The sequence below is a fragment of the Panthera tigris genome, chromosome B1 (genome assembly GCF_018350195.1).
Source record: "Panthera tigris isolate Pti1 chromosome B1, P.tigris_Pti1_mat1.1, whole genome shotgun sequence".
Taxonomy (NCBI): domain Eukaryota; kingdom Metazoa; phylum Chordata; class Mammalia; order Carnivora; family Felidae; genus Panthera; species Panthera tigris.
The window spans coordinates 137,637,408-137,657,520 of NC_056663.1; the positions used below are offsets into that span (position 1 = coordinate 137,637,408).

The 20,113-nt window shown below is 39.4% G+C and overlaps 1 protein-coding gene across 6 annotated transcripts in view; it reads left to right on the forward strand.

Moving 5' to 3' along the window:
- Positions 1 to 20,113, forward strand: part of RASGEF1B (RasGEF domain family member 1B) — a 648,732-nt gene that overhangs the window by 272,252 nt on the left and 356,367 nt on the right. For all 6 annotated transcript variants that reach the window (XM_042984295.1, XM_042984299.1, XM_042984294.1 and 3 more), the window contains one exon: positions 12,717 to 12,770. In XM_042984295.1, coding sequence (XP_042840229.1) covers positions 12,717 to 12,770 — 54 coding nt within the window. The remainder of the gene's footprint in view (positions 1 to 12,716; positions 12,771 to 20,113) is intronic.

Here is a 20,113-nt window from a genome sequence, read left to right on the forward strand (position 1 = left end):
GCTCCAGGCTCTGAGCTGTCAGCACAGAGACTGACGCGGGGCTCGAACTCACAGACCGCGAGATTGTGACCTGAACCGAAGTCAGACACTCAACCGACTGAGCCACCCAGGCGCCCCATCACCATTCATTTATTAATGACAGCATCAGGCTTTTAAACAGGAACCATCACATTGGGCCTTGCAACCTCCATGCTTGTTGTGTGTCCATTTAAATGATTTGTAATCATCAGTAATTATGAAAATGTCTTTCTTTCTTGACCTTCTCCCTCCCCTCCTACCCCACCCTCTAAGTTTACATGTTAGTATTTTATCAGCTTGGATTACAAATTAACATCCTTGACTTTCTTTTCTTTGTTTTTTCCTAAAGATATATTTAGTTATATCTTAGTAAACAAAATACTATGAAAAAGAGAAAGACATTGTGTTAAAGCCTTATGATAGAAGATATTCCCACCACTTCATTAGTCAGATCCCCTCCAAGAGTTAAGCACCTGCAACGTCATTGTTCAAGGCTGGTACCAGTTTCAACCCCATCTTTCCTGTGAAGTTTGAAGGAAGGACTCATATCATTAAGCACCTACAACTAAGCTTGAGATGAATATACTTCATACCATAAGTCATTATCCATGTAGTTTAGCCAAGAGCATGAAGATTTTCCAGTTTATAATAACTTGAAGATCATTCAAAGGAGGCCAATCCCTCCTCCCTGCTCCCAGCTACTTGCTCTTCTTGAGCCCAGGCTTCAAGTAAATTTGTAACTTTTTCCTTGCCTCCCCATTCACCATAATGGGCTTAGTGGCACAGATATAGCCCGTGGGTATTGGCGAAGTCCGTAGAGTAAGTGTGGCTGGAGACAGAGCTGGAGAAGAAGTCTAGAGTTCCCAGAAATAATAGTAATAGTTACTTTTTTAAAAAAATGTTTATTTTTGAGAGAGATAGACACAGATTGCAAGTGGGGGAAGGGCAGAGAGAGAGAGAAAGAATCTGAAGAAGCTCCAGGCTCCAAGCTGTCAGCACAGAGCCTGACATGGGGCTCGAATTCACGAACTGCGAGATCATGAGCTGAGCCAAAGTCAGACGTTCAACCGACTGAGCCACCCAGGCGCCCCAAAGATAGTTACTTTTTATTGAGCACACATCCTCGTAAATTCTTGCAAAATAGTCTAAGGTAAATGGTCTTGTTCTGATTTTACAGATAAGGAATTGAAGCTCAGAGAATTTAAGTGATGAACCCCAGTCCACATAACAACGGGGCAGAGCTGGGATTTTGGCCCATTCCCTTTCCATTAAGTTGCCCTGCCTCCTCGGAAGCACACTTTAGGCCTAGCCATGCTTTTATGTGAGTGTCTTTTAGAAAAAGGTGTCAGGTTGCTAAGAGATACATAACAACAGTGACTTTCTTCTCTGTTCTTGGGAAGGCAAGTGGTGATGTGCCAGGGCGAGGTGGGAATGAGGAGGAATGCAACAGGGAGGATGAGAGTATAGATATTGGTAGCAGCCAGTAGTTGGCTGAAGATGTGGATTCTCTTCTGTTTACTTCAAACATGAGTATGAGTAGGCAGGAAATGAGAATAAGTTTAGTGACAACACTTCTCTCTACATTAAGGAAATGCAGTCTTAGAGATGAAGGATAATTGGAATAATTAATTTGGAGTAAAGATCCCGACTTTCTAAAGATTCATGACCATGGTGAATTATGCTAGTAATTTGGAAGGATACACTCCCAGCTCCTCAAGGGCATAACAGTTCCAGGGAAGTCCACAGACCTATGCAGCGTGAGCAAAATGGTATTTCCTTCTGTGAATTTCTTTGTTCCTTGGTGCTCTCTTTGGCTTTACCTAGTGGCAGATCTGGAAATCTGGAGCTGTCAGCTCAAGTCCAGTCCCTGCAGAGCACAGTGGCAATGTTCCAATTCCTTATGGTGGTGAGTGTGAAGACGATTCTGCATGCAGGGTAATATTTATGGCTTGTCAGCTGTTGGCACTATAGAAATGGGCTCAAGATGGCTAGAGCAGCTTTAGTGGATGATGAATGTTTAGAATGATGATCTAGGGAACTGAGTTACAGCACAGCCTCCTAGCGTCAGAACGTTCTAGTCCAGAACATTCCCTAGAAGAAGAAATTCTTGATTCAGCAGTAACCCAGGGCCAAATATGACCAGAGATGTTGAACATTTGCCTTGGACTTGCTGTTTACCTCAGAAAGTCCATTTGCTCATAGCTTTGTGTGTGGTATGTGTCTCCTTGTCCACTTCCCTGATACATCTGAAGATGTGGGTGATTGAAGGGGCTTATGTCTGTTTCCACCCTGCCCTTGTCCCATGACTCAGTCAGTTGATCATCACCCTGAGCTTAGTGTTAATATTTATTTCTGAAGAGTAAGACAGAATAAATCTATCCACGTATCAATGCCGTTATGTGTACAAAGTATTTTAAAGTATATGGTTTTCATTTCATCTGCATAATAACCTTCTATGTGGGTAGGAAAAAGTCTATTATGTTCTCTTGAAGATGGGAGCCCATGATTTAATCACAGTTATGAAAATAGTAATTAGTGGAATCAGGACTAAAGTCAGGTGTTTTTGATTCCTAGGTCCATACCCAGAGGCAGACAAACTATAGCTTAGGGGATGAATCTGGCCCACTGCCTGTTTTTGTACAGCCTGCAAGCTAAAAGTGGTTTTCACGTTTTTAAATAGTTGGGAAAAAAAGTAAAAGAAGAATAATATTTTCTGACATATGAAAATTACATGTAATTCAAATTTCAGTGTCTGTAAAATAAAGTTGTGTTGGAATACAGCCACACTTATTGATTTATATATTGTCTATGACTTTTTCATGCCGAGTTGTGACAGAGACCTTATGGCTCACAAAGTCTAAAATATTTACTATCTGTCCTTCTATAGGAAAGGCTTGTCAACCATGGTGATAGATGATTAGTGAATAGAGATCCCGGTACATATTATGGTATTAGATTGCTAGGGTTACCATAAAAAGCATAAACTGGGTGGCTTAAAACAACAGAATTTCATTGTCTCACAGTTCTGGAGGCTAGAAGTTCAAAATCAAGGTGGCAGCAGGACCATGATCTCTCTGAGACTAGGTAGAATCCTTCCTTGCCTCTCCCTGCCTTCCGGTGGTGGCCACGAATCCTTGGTGTGCCTTTGTTTGCATCTGCATCCATCCAGTCTCTGCCTCCATCATCACATGGCTGTCTTCACTTCATCATCCTTCTGTGTGTGTCTGTGTCCGTGTCCAAATTTTCCCCTTTCTATAAGGATAGCAGTAATATTGGATTAGGACTCACCCTAATGGCTTTATCTTAACTGGATCGTCTGTAAAGACCCTATTTCCAAATAAATTCACATTCATAGATCCCAGGGGTTAGGACATTAGCATCTCTTTTTGGGGGACACAATTCAACTGATAACACTTTTTTCACTATAATGGATTGTCCCCACATTAGCATTAGTCTTCTTCTTTCCCTACCTCAATCCCTTTGTTCCTCCTTCCCTGCTTCTTCCTTTTCCTCCCTCTTGCCTCCCTTACCTCAGTCACTATACATTCAGCAAACGTTTATGATGTCCCTACTGTGTCCTCATCCTTACACCCATCACTATGCTAAAGCATAGGGTACAAACTTGATGAAGAGTTGGCCTCTGATAAGCAGTGTGGGTCAACTTCTATCAAGGGGTTTGTATAAGGGACAGTAGATATTACAGTCAAGATTTGGAGGGATCTTAAGCATCTAAATTCCCCAATATTGAGTAATAATATTTCAAAATAATTGATTTAAAGTATTTAAATTTAAATAATTGATTTAAAGTATTTAAAGTATCACAGCTTACTGACTCAAAAATTATAGATGCTAATAGACATAGAATTTTAATGTAGACTTCCCTTACTGTTCTTTTAAAATCAAAATGTACTGAAATATTCTGCTCCTCTCATTTGCTTCAGTTCCTTCTATCTTTCTTCCTTTCAGCAGGTATCAGGTCCGATTAGGATATTCTGCTCCAGGAAGAACAATGGAATGACCCTGAGTAGGGTCATTTGGCCTTGTTATATTAAGTTGATGGCTTTAGAGAGATTTGGTCTGCAGCCTTGAGAAATGAAGCTCGACATCACTCAGTGGGTGTCATTTGCCCCAATATGTTGTATTTTGTTGTGTCTTCATTGAGGCTCTTTGTTGTTCTGCTCTCTCCTCCTGGCACTAATTGGCTATGTTCAAATACTGTCATGAAGTGCATGAAATGTGTTCTGACAGCTTCTCCTCCCTTTGCCCCAGAGCATACCATCTTGTTGGTCTCACAGGATCTTCCTGGCCAGGGTCAGGGGTATGAGGGTGCAGCCAAGGGAGTCTGGCCTCTTCATGGTGATTCTAGTGGGGGCTATTTGTGGACAACAGCCTCGGGTGCCATCATTTTACCTCTATGTTATTTGTAAGCCATGGAATTCCTTCTGCTTGCTGTATATTCAGAGCTTCCTACTGGTTATCTACCTCAAAGATACTAACCTGGTGGAAATATCGAAGGTCCGCTCCCTGCAGGAAGGGGGGGAGCTGGTACTAAAAATGTAATACCTCTTCTCCCAACGGTATTCTCTTCCTAGAGTTCCTAGAGTTCCTAGAGTTCACAGTTGCTGTCAACCTTAACTTTATTTTTGGACTTTATATATACATTTCTCAGTTTATGTTCCACCTAGCCCTTTTAAGGGAGCTTAAAAAAATCTCGTATATAATTCACTATGAATGCAAAGGGTCATTAGCTTTTATAAATGATGCTGAGTAAGAAGAAATTAGTGTTTATCAGTAAAGAACCTTTGATATTGGTATTGTCGGACTGGAGCAACCTCACTTTGTTAGTTTTTAAATGAATTTCTTATTGTACTCTGAAGGTTACAGAGTACGATTCTCATAGCACAGTTCTACCCTAGAAATACTTCTGAAGGTCAGTGACCTGAATCTCGATTTGACTACTTACTAGTTAAGAACACCCGGGCAAGTCACTTAACCTTTCTGTTTCTTGGTGTCTCACAATGAGATTAATAACACTACTTTATAGTGTTGTTTGGAAGTTGAAGTGAAACGATGTGTGTCAAGGTGCTTTAGAGATTGGAATTTTTATGTAAATGTCAGAAGGCATTGGTATTGCCACTAATTAAAATTATACTTATGGAAATTCAAAGACACTTTTTCCTTTTTGTGAAGTCAAAAAAGGCATAGTTATCATTGTTGCTAACTTGCTGTGGGTATAGCTGAGACCACTGATTCTCAAGGAATGGTTCCCAGACCAGGAGCATCAATCTAACCTGAGAATGTGTTAGAAATGCAAATTCTTGGGCCCTTTCCCATACCTTCCACATCAGAACCTCTGGGAGGTGCAACCTGTTTAACAAGACCTCTGGGTGATTCTCATGCCACTAACACTTGAGACCCACGGACTTAGATAAGTTATGCCCAATTGGGTATGTGTAGGTTCTGAATTTGCTGATTTTTTTCTTAATATGGCTTTCCTCTCAGACATGGGAGGGATCTGAAAAATACAAATGTGTGCACCTAAGATTGAGTTACCACCATTAGTTGACTTCCTGCAACATGCCTACTGGGTGTCCCATTTTCAGCATTGACAGAGATCCTAGGATTGGAGGTTCTGGAAGCATTACCTTTGTTAAACACAAACTTGTCAGATTATGACGGGGACCCAGTGAGGGATTTAAGGTGGCATAGTAACAGTTGAATGAGAGGGCTGTAAACTATTCAGTGAGATTCAATAAAGCTGCACTGAGCTTGATTCCTGTTTTGGCTACCTCTGAATATCAAGTGTTGTCGTCCCTCAAACAGTCTTTAGTCTTCCTCACATGAACACTCACCTATTAATGAGTCTGAGCCCTACCCCTGAGATGCTCTGCCAGGTCTCAGAAAAAGCCAAGTGCCCTATTGTACACCCTGTATTTTCCCATCATGTCCCTGGATTGCAGCTATAGCGTGGCGGTCATGACAGGTGGTCGGTAGTTACTTGGGTGAAGTGAAAAACAGAGCTATAAACTTAATTAAGCTGGAGGAGGGGAAGGTGGTGGGGAAAACATTAGGGAAATCACGGTGCTATTGTGTTGATCCACAAGGGCAGAGGTACATGGAAGGTGTTTAATAAGTATTGAATGAATGAATGAGGAATGAATTTTGTGTTTTGGAGCTAACCTGCCTATTTAACTTAAGAGCATCTATCTTATCCCAAATGAACAGACATTATGCCTTGATTGAGTGAACTATTAGATATGTTTAGTTTTAAATGCAGACATAAATAGATTTGATCTTTCCATGGTTCGAATTTCCTCCCATCAGCTTTCCCTTAATTATCCACAAGTGTTCCAAACCTTCATTAGCTAAATAGGATGCAGATGATGGTCATTAGTCTGGGATATAAATCCTGCTGGCACATTCAATGGCTTTTCACTTGGTTAATTGAAATTTTCAGTATTCATGGACTACAAGAAAACACTGTAATTTTATCATTTATTCAGGGGTATAATTTTTTTCCTTCAGCTGGTCGTGTTTTATAATTATGCACTTAAAAATATGAATGCCACACTTTGCCTGGGGGCATGCCACTATTTTCAGCGTACATGTATCAATACTAGTTTACTAAAGCATGAAGGCCAAATGGAAATTTATGCTTTGTCTAGAAATCCTAAAATTGGCCGACTGTAATGTCTAAGAAAGCATCCAAGTAGTGTGTACTTTGGGGACCCATCAATTCACGTGTAAATGACTTCCAACTTGTTAGCAATATGAGTAGGTCTAGTCCTGACATCTATCACTGAGTAAGAAGTCATCCAGTGTGCCTGTGTGGTACAAATGGCAGGTTTCAAATGGAGATGCTTTACGCAGGCGTCATTCCTTTAAATGGTGCTTAGCTTTCAACTGTTTTTGACCATTTATCAAAACTAGCTGGCCTGTTTTGTAGTGCCTGGCTGAGTGGGAAACACACGTACACACACACACAGGAACAACTGGCACTTGGAATAAAATTTTGTAACATTACCATCTATCTCAGAGATTCGGTTTCTGAGTTCCTTAACTTTTATAATCCAATGCTTAAGCCATTCTCTTGCACCTGGCTTTGTGCCAGTTTAATCAAGTAAGCATCATATGTTTGCTGTTTTTAAAATATAAATCTTAGTTACAGACATTACATGGCAGAAATCAGCTCGGTAGAGTTACAGTGTATCTGTTTGTTTGTTTTTTCTAAACCTACTTTAGTGGGACTGAGACAACGTTGTAATAACTCTCAGAGGTAAACTCTCTCTTAAAAAAGAGTGTAGAACATATGGAGTCTCTTTTCAGTGCTCATTTTGCAAACTGGAGACTCCCATCAGTGAGAATGGGGTGAACAGCTGCCCTTCCCGCGTGTTTTTGTAGGCTGGACTGGATGAGCCATCAATCGCTGATTCTCCGTTTGGGTTCTTGGACCAAGGCCTTACGAGGGCCAGTTTTTCATCACAAGTCACTCTTCCTTCTGCGTTGCTTTTGCCTTTCTGCCCATTTGGAATATTTCTATAAATGGTTGTTAATGTTAATTTAAGGAAGATGTGTTTAGCCACCTCAGTCTTCTAAATTGACCATTTTATAAAATGTTGTGTTATGCTTTTGTGGATCACCTGTAAAACTCTCTCTACCTCTGTTAGGTAATCAAGAACTGACCATGTTATTCAGTCAAATGTTCTTTCCTCAGAGGATGGAGGGAAGAAGTAGGCAGTATATTCATCGATTTCTAAATGATGTGCCTAATGAAATCAGGCCCATTTTCTTTAAATTAGCCAGGGTTCCCATGACCTAAAAGGACATGAATATGGGTTTCCTCATTTCAAAATGAAGAATTCAAGACCTTATGGTCAGCCATCCATCTTAAGCTCACAAGGAGGTCTTTTAAGGAGGGACACTAGAATAAATGCCTAGATTCCTGAGCAATGGCCCATTGGTTTATCTGTCTAGTGATTCTATCATAAAAGGCCAGCAAACTTCTAAGTCCTAATAAGGGGTCATGTTCAACTAGAATAAGTCAGTCACAACCAGTATCTGCCCTTGGCAAAGTGTATCAAAGTAAAGTATATTATAGTGGACACCACAGGGCTCTGCACAGATGTCCCGGTTGCTAGGGGAGCAGCTGGCTGACTACTGTCAGCTGTCGGCCCTCTCAGGAAATTGCCCTTGGCTAAAAATAGTCATCTTGTCCAGGGTCATGCCTCCTTTCCAGGGCAGCTCTTAGCTCCTCCCAAGATGGGGACCAGTCTACCGCAGTTCAGGGCTCCCCGTTTGGTGGGCTGAGACCTTCGTTGAGTTTGTACCGGGGCCTGACTCCCTCCTCTGCTTGGCCCCGCACCCTTCCCTTTCCTTCCACAAGTGGAGTTCCCGAGAGCATCCTCTTAAGTAAACCTCCTGTGTGCTAATCTCCATCTCACAGCCTGCTTTTTAGAGAGCCTGATGTGACCTATGTTTTTTATATCTTTTCCCAATGCCGTGAGTGTCCAGTGTCCTCATTATGTAAGTCTTCATTTCTCTCCTATCAAAATCTGCTTTTGAAATTTATAGGAAAATTAAAAAAAACCTATCATCAAAAATCTGCTCATAGGAAAGAATCTGGTGAACTCATTCCCTCTAAGGTATAACAGACAAACAATTATAATACATGAAATTTTTAATTTGCCCCTTTGCATTGACACTTACACCCTAGCATCCCTTGAGAGTTTGTCTATGATGATTCAAAGCCTGATTGGAAAAACAGAGCTCTAATAAGTGAGATTTCAGGTATCAGTATATAAATGGATAACAAGTAGGGCCTCATCTTTCTAGATTCATTTGGCGAATTGCTACAACTTCTATGTATAATACTGTTCACCCCATGCTGGTCACCTTGCCAACAGGGTTAGAAGCCAGTGCTCTAAAAAGTCATTGTGTACCATTGTGCTTGTGCTCCTGTGACAAACGCAGCATCATGCACACTTTGGTGGAGGAGACTCATTAGCGGTTTCCTCTTTAGTACAAAAATATTGATGCAATAGTCAAGAAGGTCACAGTGTGGGTAAGTCACCATGTTTTGAGCCTTTCATTTCCAGTAATTAAAGTGAACATGTTATTGGAAGGTTTAGAAAGCCCACCCAAAGTCATTTACAATAGCTGTAATTAGGAAACTGGAATGCCAGTTCAAGTCTTTCGAGGGGAACAAAATGAGACCAACCGAGCGTGTAAGTAAAATCCCCTTAGAAAATGGCCAAATTAAGGATACAGACTCTCATTGACCCATGCCCTACCTCTTCCACACTCATTCCAGGTACTGAGATTTCACTGTACATTTGTCCTTTAGTTCAAGTGGTTCCTTTCTATAAATGTAGCATTTCTATAAATGTAGAGCTATTTGTATTTTTTTTTTTTTTTTTTTTTTTAGTGAAGCCAATTTCACCCATCTCTGACTCTCATTTCTCCTCCAAACATGTTTCCCAGGTCACCTGAGTCTATTCTCGAAGGTTGAATGGCATTGTTTAATTTCAAAGATCATTTCCCCTGGGGCTAGCATACTAATGTCTGAGTTCTTAGACATGTTCTTTAATTTATTTTCCCCACTGGTATATCTTAAACTTACTTAAAAATGCAATTAGAGTGTCTCAAGTTGCCTCCACATGGAAGCTAGAATTTGGGTTCTCCAGATTTTGACCATTAGACTGTTTCCTGGAAAAAAATAAGTTACCCCAGCCAGGGAATCAGGGTCATTTCAATGACTAGCTCCCTTTGAGTTTAGACCACTGCTTCTCAACTGGGGGTGAGTTTCTTACCCCTCTCCCCCAGGGGACACCTGGAAATGTCTGGATACATGTTTTGGTTGTCACGACTGAGGTTGAGGGGATGTGCTGCTGAAATCTGGTGGGTAGAGGCCAGGGATGCTGCCTAGCACAGCATGCCCCCACCTTCACAACAAAGAATTATCCAGCCCAAAATGTTCATAGAAAAATCAATAGCCAAGCCAAGTGGATAATAGACGATAGAAATATACAAAATAGAAAATGTATTTTACTACTATCTGGGAGTCTTTTATCTCTTTTTCTCCTTTCTCCCTCGGCTTCACTTTGTAATGTTTTTATATGTGAGGCTGCTTTTCCAGCACTGTGCTTCCAAAATAGTGTTTTGGGATAGGGACTGCAGTTTTTTGTTTTTTGTTTTTTGGTTTTTTTTGCATCCATTCAGTGCATATTATTGGATACCTTTTTTTGTGCCAGGCACTGGGCTAGTGATTGGGCTATAGCAATGACCAAGTCTTGTTGGGTCTTTACCTTCCTGGACCAGGCATTTGAGAGTAAATATTGGGCCCTCTTTCATAACGTGGTGCTTATGTATACAAGTACATAAAGATGAAGGAGGATCATTAGGAAAACATTTGATGGGAAGATTACAGGTGGGGTGGTTCAGTGTAGCATGTTGAGAGCTGTTTCTTTGGCTTTTCTCTCTGTCTCTTTACTGGCTCAATCTTTGAATGACAAGCAAGAATCTTTCCATCCAAAAAAGAATACTGAAACAAAAGAAACTAAAATACACCTTTCAGCAGCAAAGGACAAGATGGCATGGAACTTCCATAGTATATCCAGTCCTGTCAACATGGGCTGCTATTTGTCAGGGTTGTAATTAGGTCAGTGGGTTTAATTATGGTAAGAAGAATGAGTCACATGATCTTATTCTCTTTGAGCAAAGATGGCTGTTTCTTTTAGGGGAGCCATTATTTTTTTTTCATTTTCTTGATAATTCTGTTGTGTCTGTTTTTATAAACTTTTCATCTTGCCCTTCTTTTTTGAAATTTGCTTTTCTTCTTTTCTTTTACCACTAACATTCTTCCTTTCTTTTCTTTTTCCACTTTTAACTCAAACTTTCTAGATAACTTTTATACCTTCCCTCCCAAACAAAGCAAAAACACAAAAACTGCCAGCAAACCATGTATCAAGATCATACCAATCTAAACCTTGAACTTATTTTTTTCATTAAAGATGCTTTTTTGTATAGGTATCCACATCTGTGTTTTTGATCTTTTAATGCTGCATATTATTTTGGGCTAGAATATATGCTGGCTCAGATCTTAATTATCTTTAGGGCTTGTCCCAAAACAAAGCAAAATCATAGGTGAGGTGGGAGATATTTTTATGTTATGCAAGGAAAGAATGTGAGAAAGTTTATGTATATTAGATCTGTAAGCCATACCAAAGTCTTTATTTGTTTTACATTTCTTTTTTCTTTGACTCTCCAACCAAGATAAAATTGTCGGCATAAATGTGTATATGTGTGTATACATATGTATATACATTCATATTATATCTATATGAATGTTTACTGTAACATAGTTTGTAACAGCAAACAAAAATAAGCAAAAAGCAACAACAAAAGGTCCAAAACCTGGAAATTACCAAATATCCATCCAGAAAGGAAAGTATACATAAATATGGCATATCTCTATTATGGAATATGATGAGGCTATTGAGAAGAATGAGCCAATCTATATGAACTGACCTGGAAAGGTGCTGATACTATATCCATTCATTCATTCATTTATTTATAGAGGGGGAGAGAGTGTGAGTGGGAGAGGGGCAGAGGGAGAGAGAGAATCTTAAGCAGGCTTCATACTCAGCGTGGAGCCCAAATGGGGCTTAATCCCATGACCCTGGGATCATGACCTGAGCTGAAATCAAGAGTCAGCCATTCAACTGACTGAGCCACGCAGGTGCCCTACTGATACTGTGTTCTTAAGTAGGATGATATCTCAAGAAAGAAAGAAATTTCTGTACGTGTGTATGTAACATACAGATAATTAATATGTAATTCATGTAATTACATATAATGTAATATGTATTTGGATAAATGGGGAAAGTGTGTAAGGATTTTGTGTTCACAATTTTTATTATTGAGTACCTCAAGAGACTAGGTTTGAAAGGAGATGGACTCATTATGAATATATGTTTTGTAATTAAAGAAAAAGTAGAAAGGTTTACTGAAAAATATTTCTGTACCATTTATGTGGTTGACCACAAAATCTTTTAACTCTTCACAAAACAGTCCAAAAGGAGCAAGCTTGCATATAAATCCCAATTGGCCTTGCATGCTAAAGTGCTTTTTTAGTGGCTCATGAGGCCAGGAAAATAAAAACATATAGCTAGAAAGTAAATCACGGGGAGAACAAATGTGCTAAAGAAAGTAGAGATGTGATGGCAAGACCTGGTACTGCTGTTCAGATTCACAAATCTCTTCAATGGGGAGAAGCTCCACTTCATCACTCAGGCTCATAATAGGTTTCATCTGAAAGATTGGGCATTTGACATTTTGCACATCTTTAAGATAGAGTACCAAGGTGGGTTCTAGAGTCAGACTTCTTGGCTTTGATTCCTCACCTTTTTCCAAGGTATGTGATTTTTGACAATTAACCAAATTGTGCTGCAGCTACCTTGTTTGTGAAATAAAGGTATATAAGAGTCTTATCTCACCCTATTGTTGTTGGCCCATAATCGATGTTCCAACTTGGGTAAGGTGGCAGTGGGAACAGTGAAGGGCAGGCAGTTTTTAAAATCCAGAGAAATCAATGGGGTCATAAGAAGTGGTGCCCACTATGGATTGCAAATGAACAGGGCAGGGTCAATATCATTACACTTTGATGATTCTAATGTGTCACCCGCTTTCCTGTTTTGTAGACCTCCATTTTCAGCACATTGGCCAGCGAAAAGTCCTTATCTGACTGCAAAAAGGTAAGTTGGCCTCCAAGATTTCTAACCTGCTGTCAGAGTCCTAAAAGGCTTCAGAGTTGATGACATTCAATGGAAAAGCTATGGGATCAATGAGAATGTCCTGGTGACATGTTGTAGCTCCCTTTCTTCAGAGATGGCAATTTGAATGGTTCTCTTTAAGGATGTGGAAAACTCTGTTATCATTTGACAGCATTTTGTTATAAAGCAGCTCTGGTTGCATATATTTCTATATTGCTATTATCTGACATTTCATTCTGCAAGATGAGCATCAAGGGAGTCCAGGACAAGCTGCATTGCAGGCATCTATATCTTTGTTTCCAAATTTAAATGTAATAAACATAAACTCAACACAGTATAAAAATGATTTTGCATTTTGAAAGCTGATCATATAGCATAAAAATCTGGTTTGGATTCACCACAGTCAAGTTTGAGAAGCTGTCATGCTTTGCAAAAGGATTAGCCTCGCTAGCATCTGATGGAAGACGTTCCTGTAATGGATCACGTCTGGAGACTGACTGCTATTGCAGTAGCAGTGTGTCTAATTCCTGGCCTTCGCAGTCCAGGGGGCACTTTTATCCGCCTCTTTAATCTCAGGTTTAACTAGATCTTCTCCTTCTTGAGGGGAAAGAAGCGATTTCACAGTCTGAACAACTCAAATAAATTCTTTGACACTATCTATTGATATGGAAAACCAGGTGCATAAAGAGTTGACCTGTGCCTCATATATTAGTAACTTGGCATTTCTTAGGGTTTTATATCATGACGTTGTTTTGCTGTGCTGGTTTTGCTTATGAATTTACTTGATATGGAAATAGGTAGCTGGGATCTTCATCTTTAAAGCTGATGTGAGGATCCACTATTCTGAATGCCATCCATTTCATTATCTTGATAGTTATTTATTGCCTATTAAATCTCCATCTTGATTGAGTTCTGCTGTGTTCGTCTTGGTCTGGCTGTCTGAGAGTAAGGTCCGTGTCATATTCTTAACATTATGGATCCTAGAGGATGAAGGGACTTCGGGGCTTCTCTAGTCTCCCCTTTCTCCCAGAGTGGGACTGCCATTAATATCATATAAAGATGGACTTAGCCTCTACCTTGATACTCTATTGACAGGGAACCCAATGACTCTGACTGTTCACTTGTGAGACAAATCAAACTATTAGAGGATTCTTCATTTTACTGAACCATTATCTGTCTCCTTTTGATTTCTAAGTTTTAAAGTATGAAGGCAGTTAATATGCTTTCTTCTGAATCTTCCCTTCAGCTCACCTATGGGTTAATGATTTTCCTTCTTTATTTCTAGTAGAATATTGTTATAATTGATTTCCAAAATCATGGACTGCTGGGATCTGTCTATCTGGTTTCAAAACTTGGCTCTGCTACGTACCATTTATGTGACGATGGGTTAGTTACACAAGCTATCTGTGCCTCACTTTTATCATCTGTAGAATAAGGATAATAATTATATCTACTTCACATGATAGATGAGTAATATACATAAAGTGTTTAGAACAGTGTTCAACACATAATCAATGCTCTATTAGGTATTATTATTATTATTATTATTTCTAGACCAGGTAATCCTTTTTTGTTTTGCATACTCTTTGTTACCAATGTCAAAAATTATGTATTGTTCTTCAGTTGTGGTCAGTTTGGCAAAAGCACTTTGGGACTTTTCACTCTTCATTCAGCAGCTTTGTTTACATACTTGGTGTATACCAGGTACATCATCAGACATGGGCTATGATGCAAGGACAATCTACAGGCTTTCTTTAGTGTAGCACTAATGATCTAGTAACACAGCGTAAGATGGCATCAGTTTCTATTTATCAGTCATATCCCTCTGTGGGCCTTTTGAAGGGTGAAGTCCTTGCTCATGCTCTTAAGATATTTTCACATGAGATACATTAAAACATGACTCTCTTATAAATTTATATAGATGAGTCTTTGAGTATGAATATAGGCCATTATGTTTATTTTATTCATTTTTATAATTTTGATCAATCCAGATAATTTTAAAACCCAGTTCTGTTATCCAACTTATTTACTACCTCTCTCAGTTCTGTGTCATGCACAAAGTAGCATAGTCTCTGTGACTGTGCTTTCATTCATCCAGCCAGTCAGTTACCAAGTGTTCATTGAGAACCTGCTATATGTTTTGAACTGGAATATCATGGTGAACAAGTTACATATGATCTTTTCCCTCATAGAATATATGCATAGTTGTTGGACAAGTAAAATTGTGATGGATGATATGATTCTCTTTTTCAGTTGGGAGGTTACAAGATCTTATACCAAGAGAACCTAACCTAATCTAGGAGTCAGGGAAAACTTTCCTGAAGAAGTGGACTTCTTGCAGATACCCAAAGTATAAGACCCCCCCCCCAAAAAAAAAATAAATAAATAAAAGCCTGATAATGGAGGGCCTTGTAAACCCAGAGTTTGGATTTATTGATTTATTAAATCTTGGATTTACTGATTTATTGATATACTGATTCAGGTAACAGGGCCCGGGAGGAAGTTGATGAGTTCAGATTGGTATATGTCAGGTTTGTAGTGTTTGTAAGATCTCCAAGCAAAGATGACCAGCAGGCATTTGGGTATGTTGGTTTATAATTCAGGAAAACATTCTAAGAGATGTGAATATGGGAGGAATATGCATATATAGAACGATTGAGAGAGGAGGAAAGGACAAGATTGCCTGGGGAATGTGTGAAGAAGAATTGAAGAATGTTTATAAGAATCCAGGAGCATTGGTATATAAGGGCTGGGAGAGGACTATTTCCTGTGAAGTAAAGTGAGAAGATAGGGCCAGAGAAGCTGGAAGAAATCAGAAGAATGTGATGTCGCAGAAATCAAATCAATAAAAATAGAAAGTCGTTAAAAATGAGGTAGTCACTAGTATAAAAACTGTTGCTGGGAGGTTAAGTAAAATAAGGACTGAAAAACATCCCCTAGGTTTATCGATATCCTAGGTCATTGTTGGTTTTAGTGATATCCAAGTGATGGGTGTAGAAGACAGGTTACAGTGAGTTTAGGAAGGAGATAGAAATGGTAGAATGGTCTTCTTTAAAGGAAAGTGTTGGAAAAGGAAGGAAAGAGGTGAGTAGTTAGTGGGGAGTTACTGGGTTGAGGAAGCGTCTCTTCAGATGGGATAGATTTGAGCAAGCATGGTTAAGTGCTAGGAAGAAGACAATAGAAAGGCAAAGAGATGCTAAAGCACAGCATTAACCTTAGATACATGAAGGGATGCCTCTTGCTGTAAAGTAGCAGGGAAGGAAGAAAGGATAGAACTCATATGGATAGGAGTTATGAAAGCAGGGAGACAGAATGGGGCCATGTCATTAGACAACTCTGGTCAATTCATCTACTTTTTTGTTGAATTTTTTGGTGAGAAGGTGGTATTATTATCAACCAACTTTGAGTCTACACAACTATACTGCTTCAACAGTATTTATTTAACCTACAGATATTCCTCTACCATATTTTACATAGTACCATGCACATGATCAGCAATCTCTGGCTGTCTTGCCTATTCAGTTGGGGTCTGTTTTAATAAAATTACTCCCAAATCTGTGTCTCAAGTAATGAAAGCTCTTCTGAACCCTAGATCTGTGTTGTTGATTAACTAGAGGTCTTTTTCACCATGGTGCCCCATAGACCATGTTTTAATGTAAACAAATTTTTTACACATATTCTCTCTCATGCTGAACTTTTCTCTCTTCTAGTCACCACTCCAGTTAATGGCTTTACCATTCCAAGCTAGAAACCTCAGTGTCATCCTTGATTTCTCCTGTTCCTTTATTTTCCACATCCAACTAGTTATCAAATTCTGTAAATTCCATTTTTAGATGCCCCTAGAATCTATCATCTCTGTCCTTTCCTTCTTATTCCTCCTTTGGAAGGTTGTAATAACTCCTTCTTTGCTCTTTTCTTACACCAAGTCTTCTCTTCTTCATTCCATTTTCCAAAACACTGCCAGAGTTACTTTCTAGAAAACAAACAACAAACACAATTATTCATGTCAAACCTCATTTAAAAACATCTAAGTGCTAGGGGCACCTGGGTGGCTCAGTCGGTTGGGCGGCCGACTTCGGCTCGGGTCATGATCTCGCGGTCCGTGAGTTCGAGCCCCGCATCGGGCTCTGTGCTGACAGCTCAGAGCCTGGAGCCTGTTTCAGATTCTGTGTCTCCCTCTCTCTGACCCTCCCCCATTCATGCTCTGTCTCTCTCTGTCTCAAAAATAAATAAACCTCAATATGGGACATTAAAAAAAAACAAAACAAAACATCTAAGTGCTTCAAATTTTATTCAAAATAGACCCCATACTCTTCTGTATAACTTGACAAGTCATTCCCATTATCTTCAGCCCCATCTCCTGGTATTCTACTAGGTGCTGGGATCTAGAGGCCTTGAGCAGACTGCTTCTGAATACAAAACTTTTTGATAACCTTGTGTCTATGTACAAATTGTTTCCTCTTCTTGAATGCTGTCTTCCCTTTCTTGTTTGCTTAAAAACTTAGTCTTCTACGGAGAGACCCCTCACAGTATCATTTCCTTTTCAAAGACTTTCTTGGTTTCTCCAGGAAAGATGAGTGGTTTTACCTCCTGAGTTCATAACATTTTGTACTTACACCAAAGTATAACACCTAACAACAACCACAAAGCTTGTCAAATGTTTACCATATTCTCGGCCCTGTGAGAAGTGTTTTACATGGATTCTATCATTTGATTTTTATAACAGTCCTCTGAGGTAGGTAAAATTATTACTACCGTTTACAGATAAAGAAATTGAAGCCTAATGACATTAAAGACCTTGTGTGAGAATATTCCAGTAGTGGGTGTTGGAGCCAGGATGTGAATCCAGGCAGTTTGATGCCAGGACCATTGCTTTAGTGTTTTGCTACTTCCTTCTGCCATTGGATTCTAAATACTTATCTATGGGTTCAGCTTTCCTCTGAACTATCTTCTCTTAGAGGGGAGGAACAATGACTGATTCTGTTAGGATGAATAATACCCTGCTGGTAGTAAGAGCTAATAAAGTTTTATTGAGTGAATGGATTTGCTGGATACATGATTGTCCATTAGTGTAATATTCTGGGACTAGTTTGTTAAAAACAACACAAAAGTTTTTTCCCCCTTTTCCTAGGAGTTGAGAAAAGAATATTTACACTCAGAGTTTATTTTTGAAGGCAATTTCTGTACTAAAATAAGGTATTAATGGATAGCTGGGCAGCAGGATGTGATTGAAGTGTTTCGTGAAAGATAGCAAATACCCTACTTCCTAACCACTACCACTCTTTAATTTGGAAAACCTAAAAACATTTAGGGAATATATATGAATCCATTCATTCATTCATGATTATTTATTGAGTTCCTCCTGTTGCAAGGCTGTTGTTATTGTTAAACATGTTATAGAGGAAAAATGAATATGCCAAGATATGAAGAGACATAACTCTAGGGAATGTATTAAATCAAAGTAGACTCTTATAAGATAGGCATAATTTATATCTTCTGATTTCTTTCTTCTATAACCTCTCTACCCCACACTATTTAACTAAAGTAGACACATGGGGGGATGTGTACTGTGGAACAAGCAGCAGAGAATGATCCTCAAGCATGTTCCATGTCTCCTGCTACCTGTTTTATGTTCATTGATATTTATATCTTTGTGTCTTGATACTTTTAAGTCTCTCAGTGCAAGATATTTGGACCCAGATATGTCAACTCAGCTATTTTTGTATAGGGACATTCTGTCACTGGACTATTGAACTTCCAATACTTTAATTTGAAATAATGGGAAAAACATATTATCTTCACCCCTTCTCGGAGGCTTTTTGCTCTGACCCTGACTCCCACCCCTGGTGTACAGGTCAGAGATAGGTTAGGGGTGATGGACGGGTGAGGGTGATGGATGGGGCGAGGAAGGGGTAAAATGAATCCCAGGGATGAGTTAAAATATTAGAGATTTCCATTCACAAATTACTTGGAAATGAAAAATAGGGGTTTTCCGGTTTGGTGTCACAATGACCTGCTTTATCCTGTTGTAATGTTTATCTATATATGGTAACCTAGAATCCCAGCCACAATCCTTGTCTGTATTCGTACAATAGGTTCCTCTGGTTAGAGAGTTTATTTTAAAAATTCAGCTACCATTTTGATAGTTTGTTGTACCATGGGTAGGGTAAAGCTCCATTTCTCTCTCTGTATGTCCCTCTGTTCTCTCTCCCTGGACTTCTGATATCTTAACCCATATCAATGACAACTTTTAAAAAATAGTATATTTAGGAAATGTATCCCTATCATATAGAAAATATTGTTTTTAGAATATGTGGGAACCTGAAGGAAACCTATCTGTTGGTGGCAGCAATTTGTGGGATTATATGTGGTTGTGTTGACTGTGCTAACTATGCGCCCTTGGCTTTGACTTGGGCCCATCCACTATTACTAATGATATGTGAATGTGCAGAGCATGTACCCGTATTGTCTCTTAGCCCACTGTGTGATATTTTTATTTTTAATAGACATAAGTGATGCTTCTCTCACATAGGCAAGGTAATTTTACTTCAGGAAGAGATAATTAAGAATATAGAATATATGTTGGAAAATTCGAGTTTTTCATCAGTGTTGATGAATCGGTCTCTGGGTAAACACTGCCCAAGATAATAATATCAGTAGTTAAGATATTTACTCACAGTTGGTTCCTCAGCTTTGTGAAACTATACTGTATCTGGCTTCCTCTTTCAAAGACTAAGACTTAATATCTAGACAGTGTTCATTGACTTCTACAAAGCTGGCTGCCAAAGTCTCAGCTTTTTGGCAGAATTTCTGGGCTGGTAGGTCATGGTGGCTTTTCCCCATGCCCCTGAGAAAGGGCATAAGACCAAATCAACCCTGTCAGCATCAAGGAAATTCCTCTGTCCTCCCCTCTCCACCCCCTGAAAGACAGAATCCCATGTTCTGGAGCAGTCACAATGAAGGGTATCATTTCAAATAAATTTAAATGCTGTTTACTTAAAAAAAAATTTTTTTTTTAATGTTTAGTTTTGAGAGAGAGAGAGAGACAGACAGACAGAGTGTGAGTTGGGGGGGTGGGCAGAAAGAGAGGGCAGGCCAGAGAGGGAGACACAGACTCCAAAGCAGGCTCCAGGCTCTGAGCTGTCAGCACAGAGCCTGACACAGGGTATGAATCCATGAACCGTGAGATCACGACCTGAATTAAAGTTGGACACTTAACTAAGTGAGCCACCCAGGCACCCCTGTTTACTTTTTAAATAGATTTTTTTGGGAAGCTAGGAAGGTTCATTTTTGGAAGAGTCTGTTTTTGCTGACTTGATGTAGTG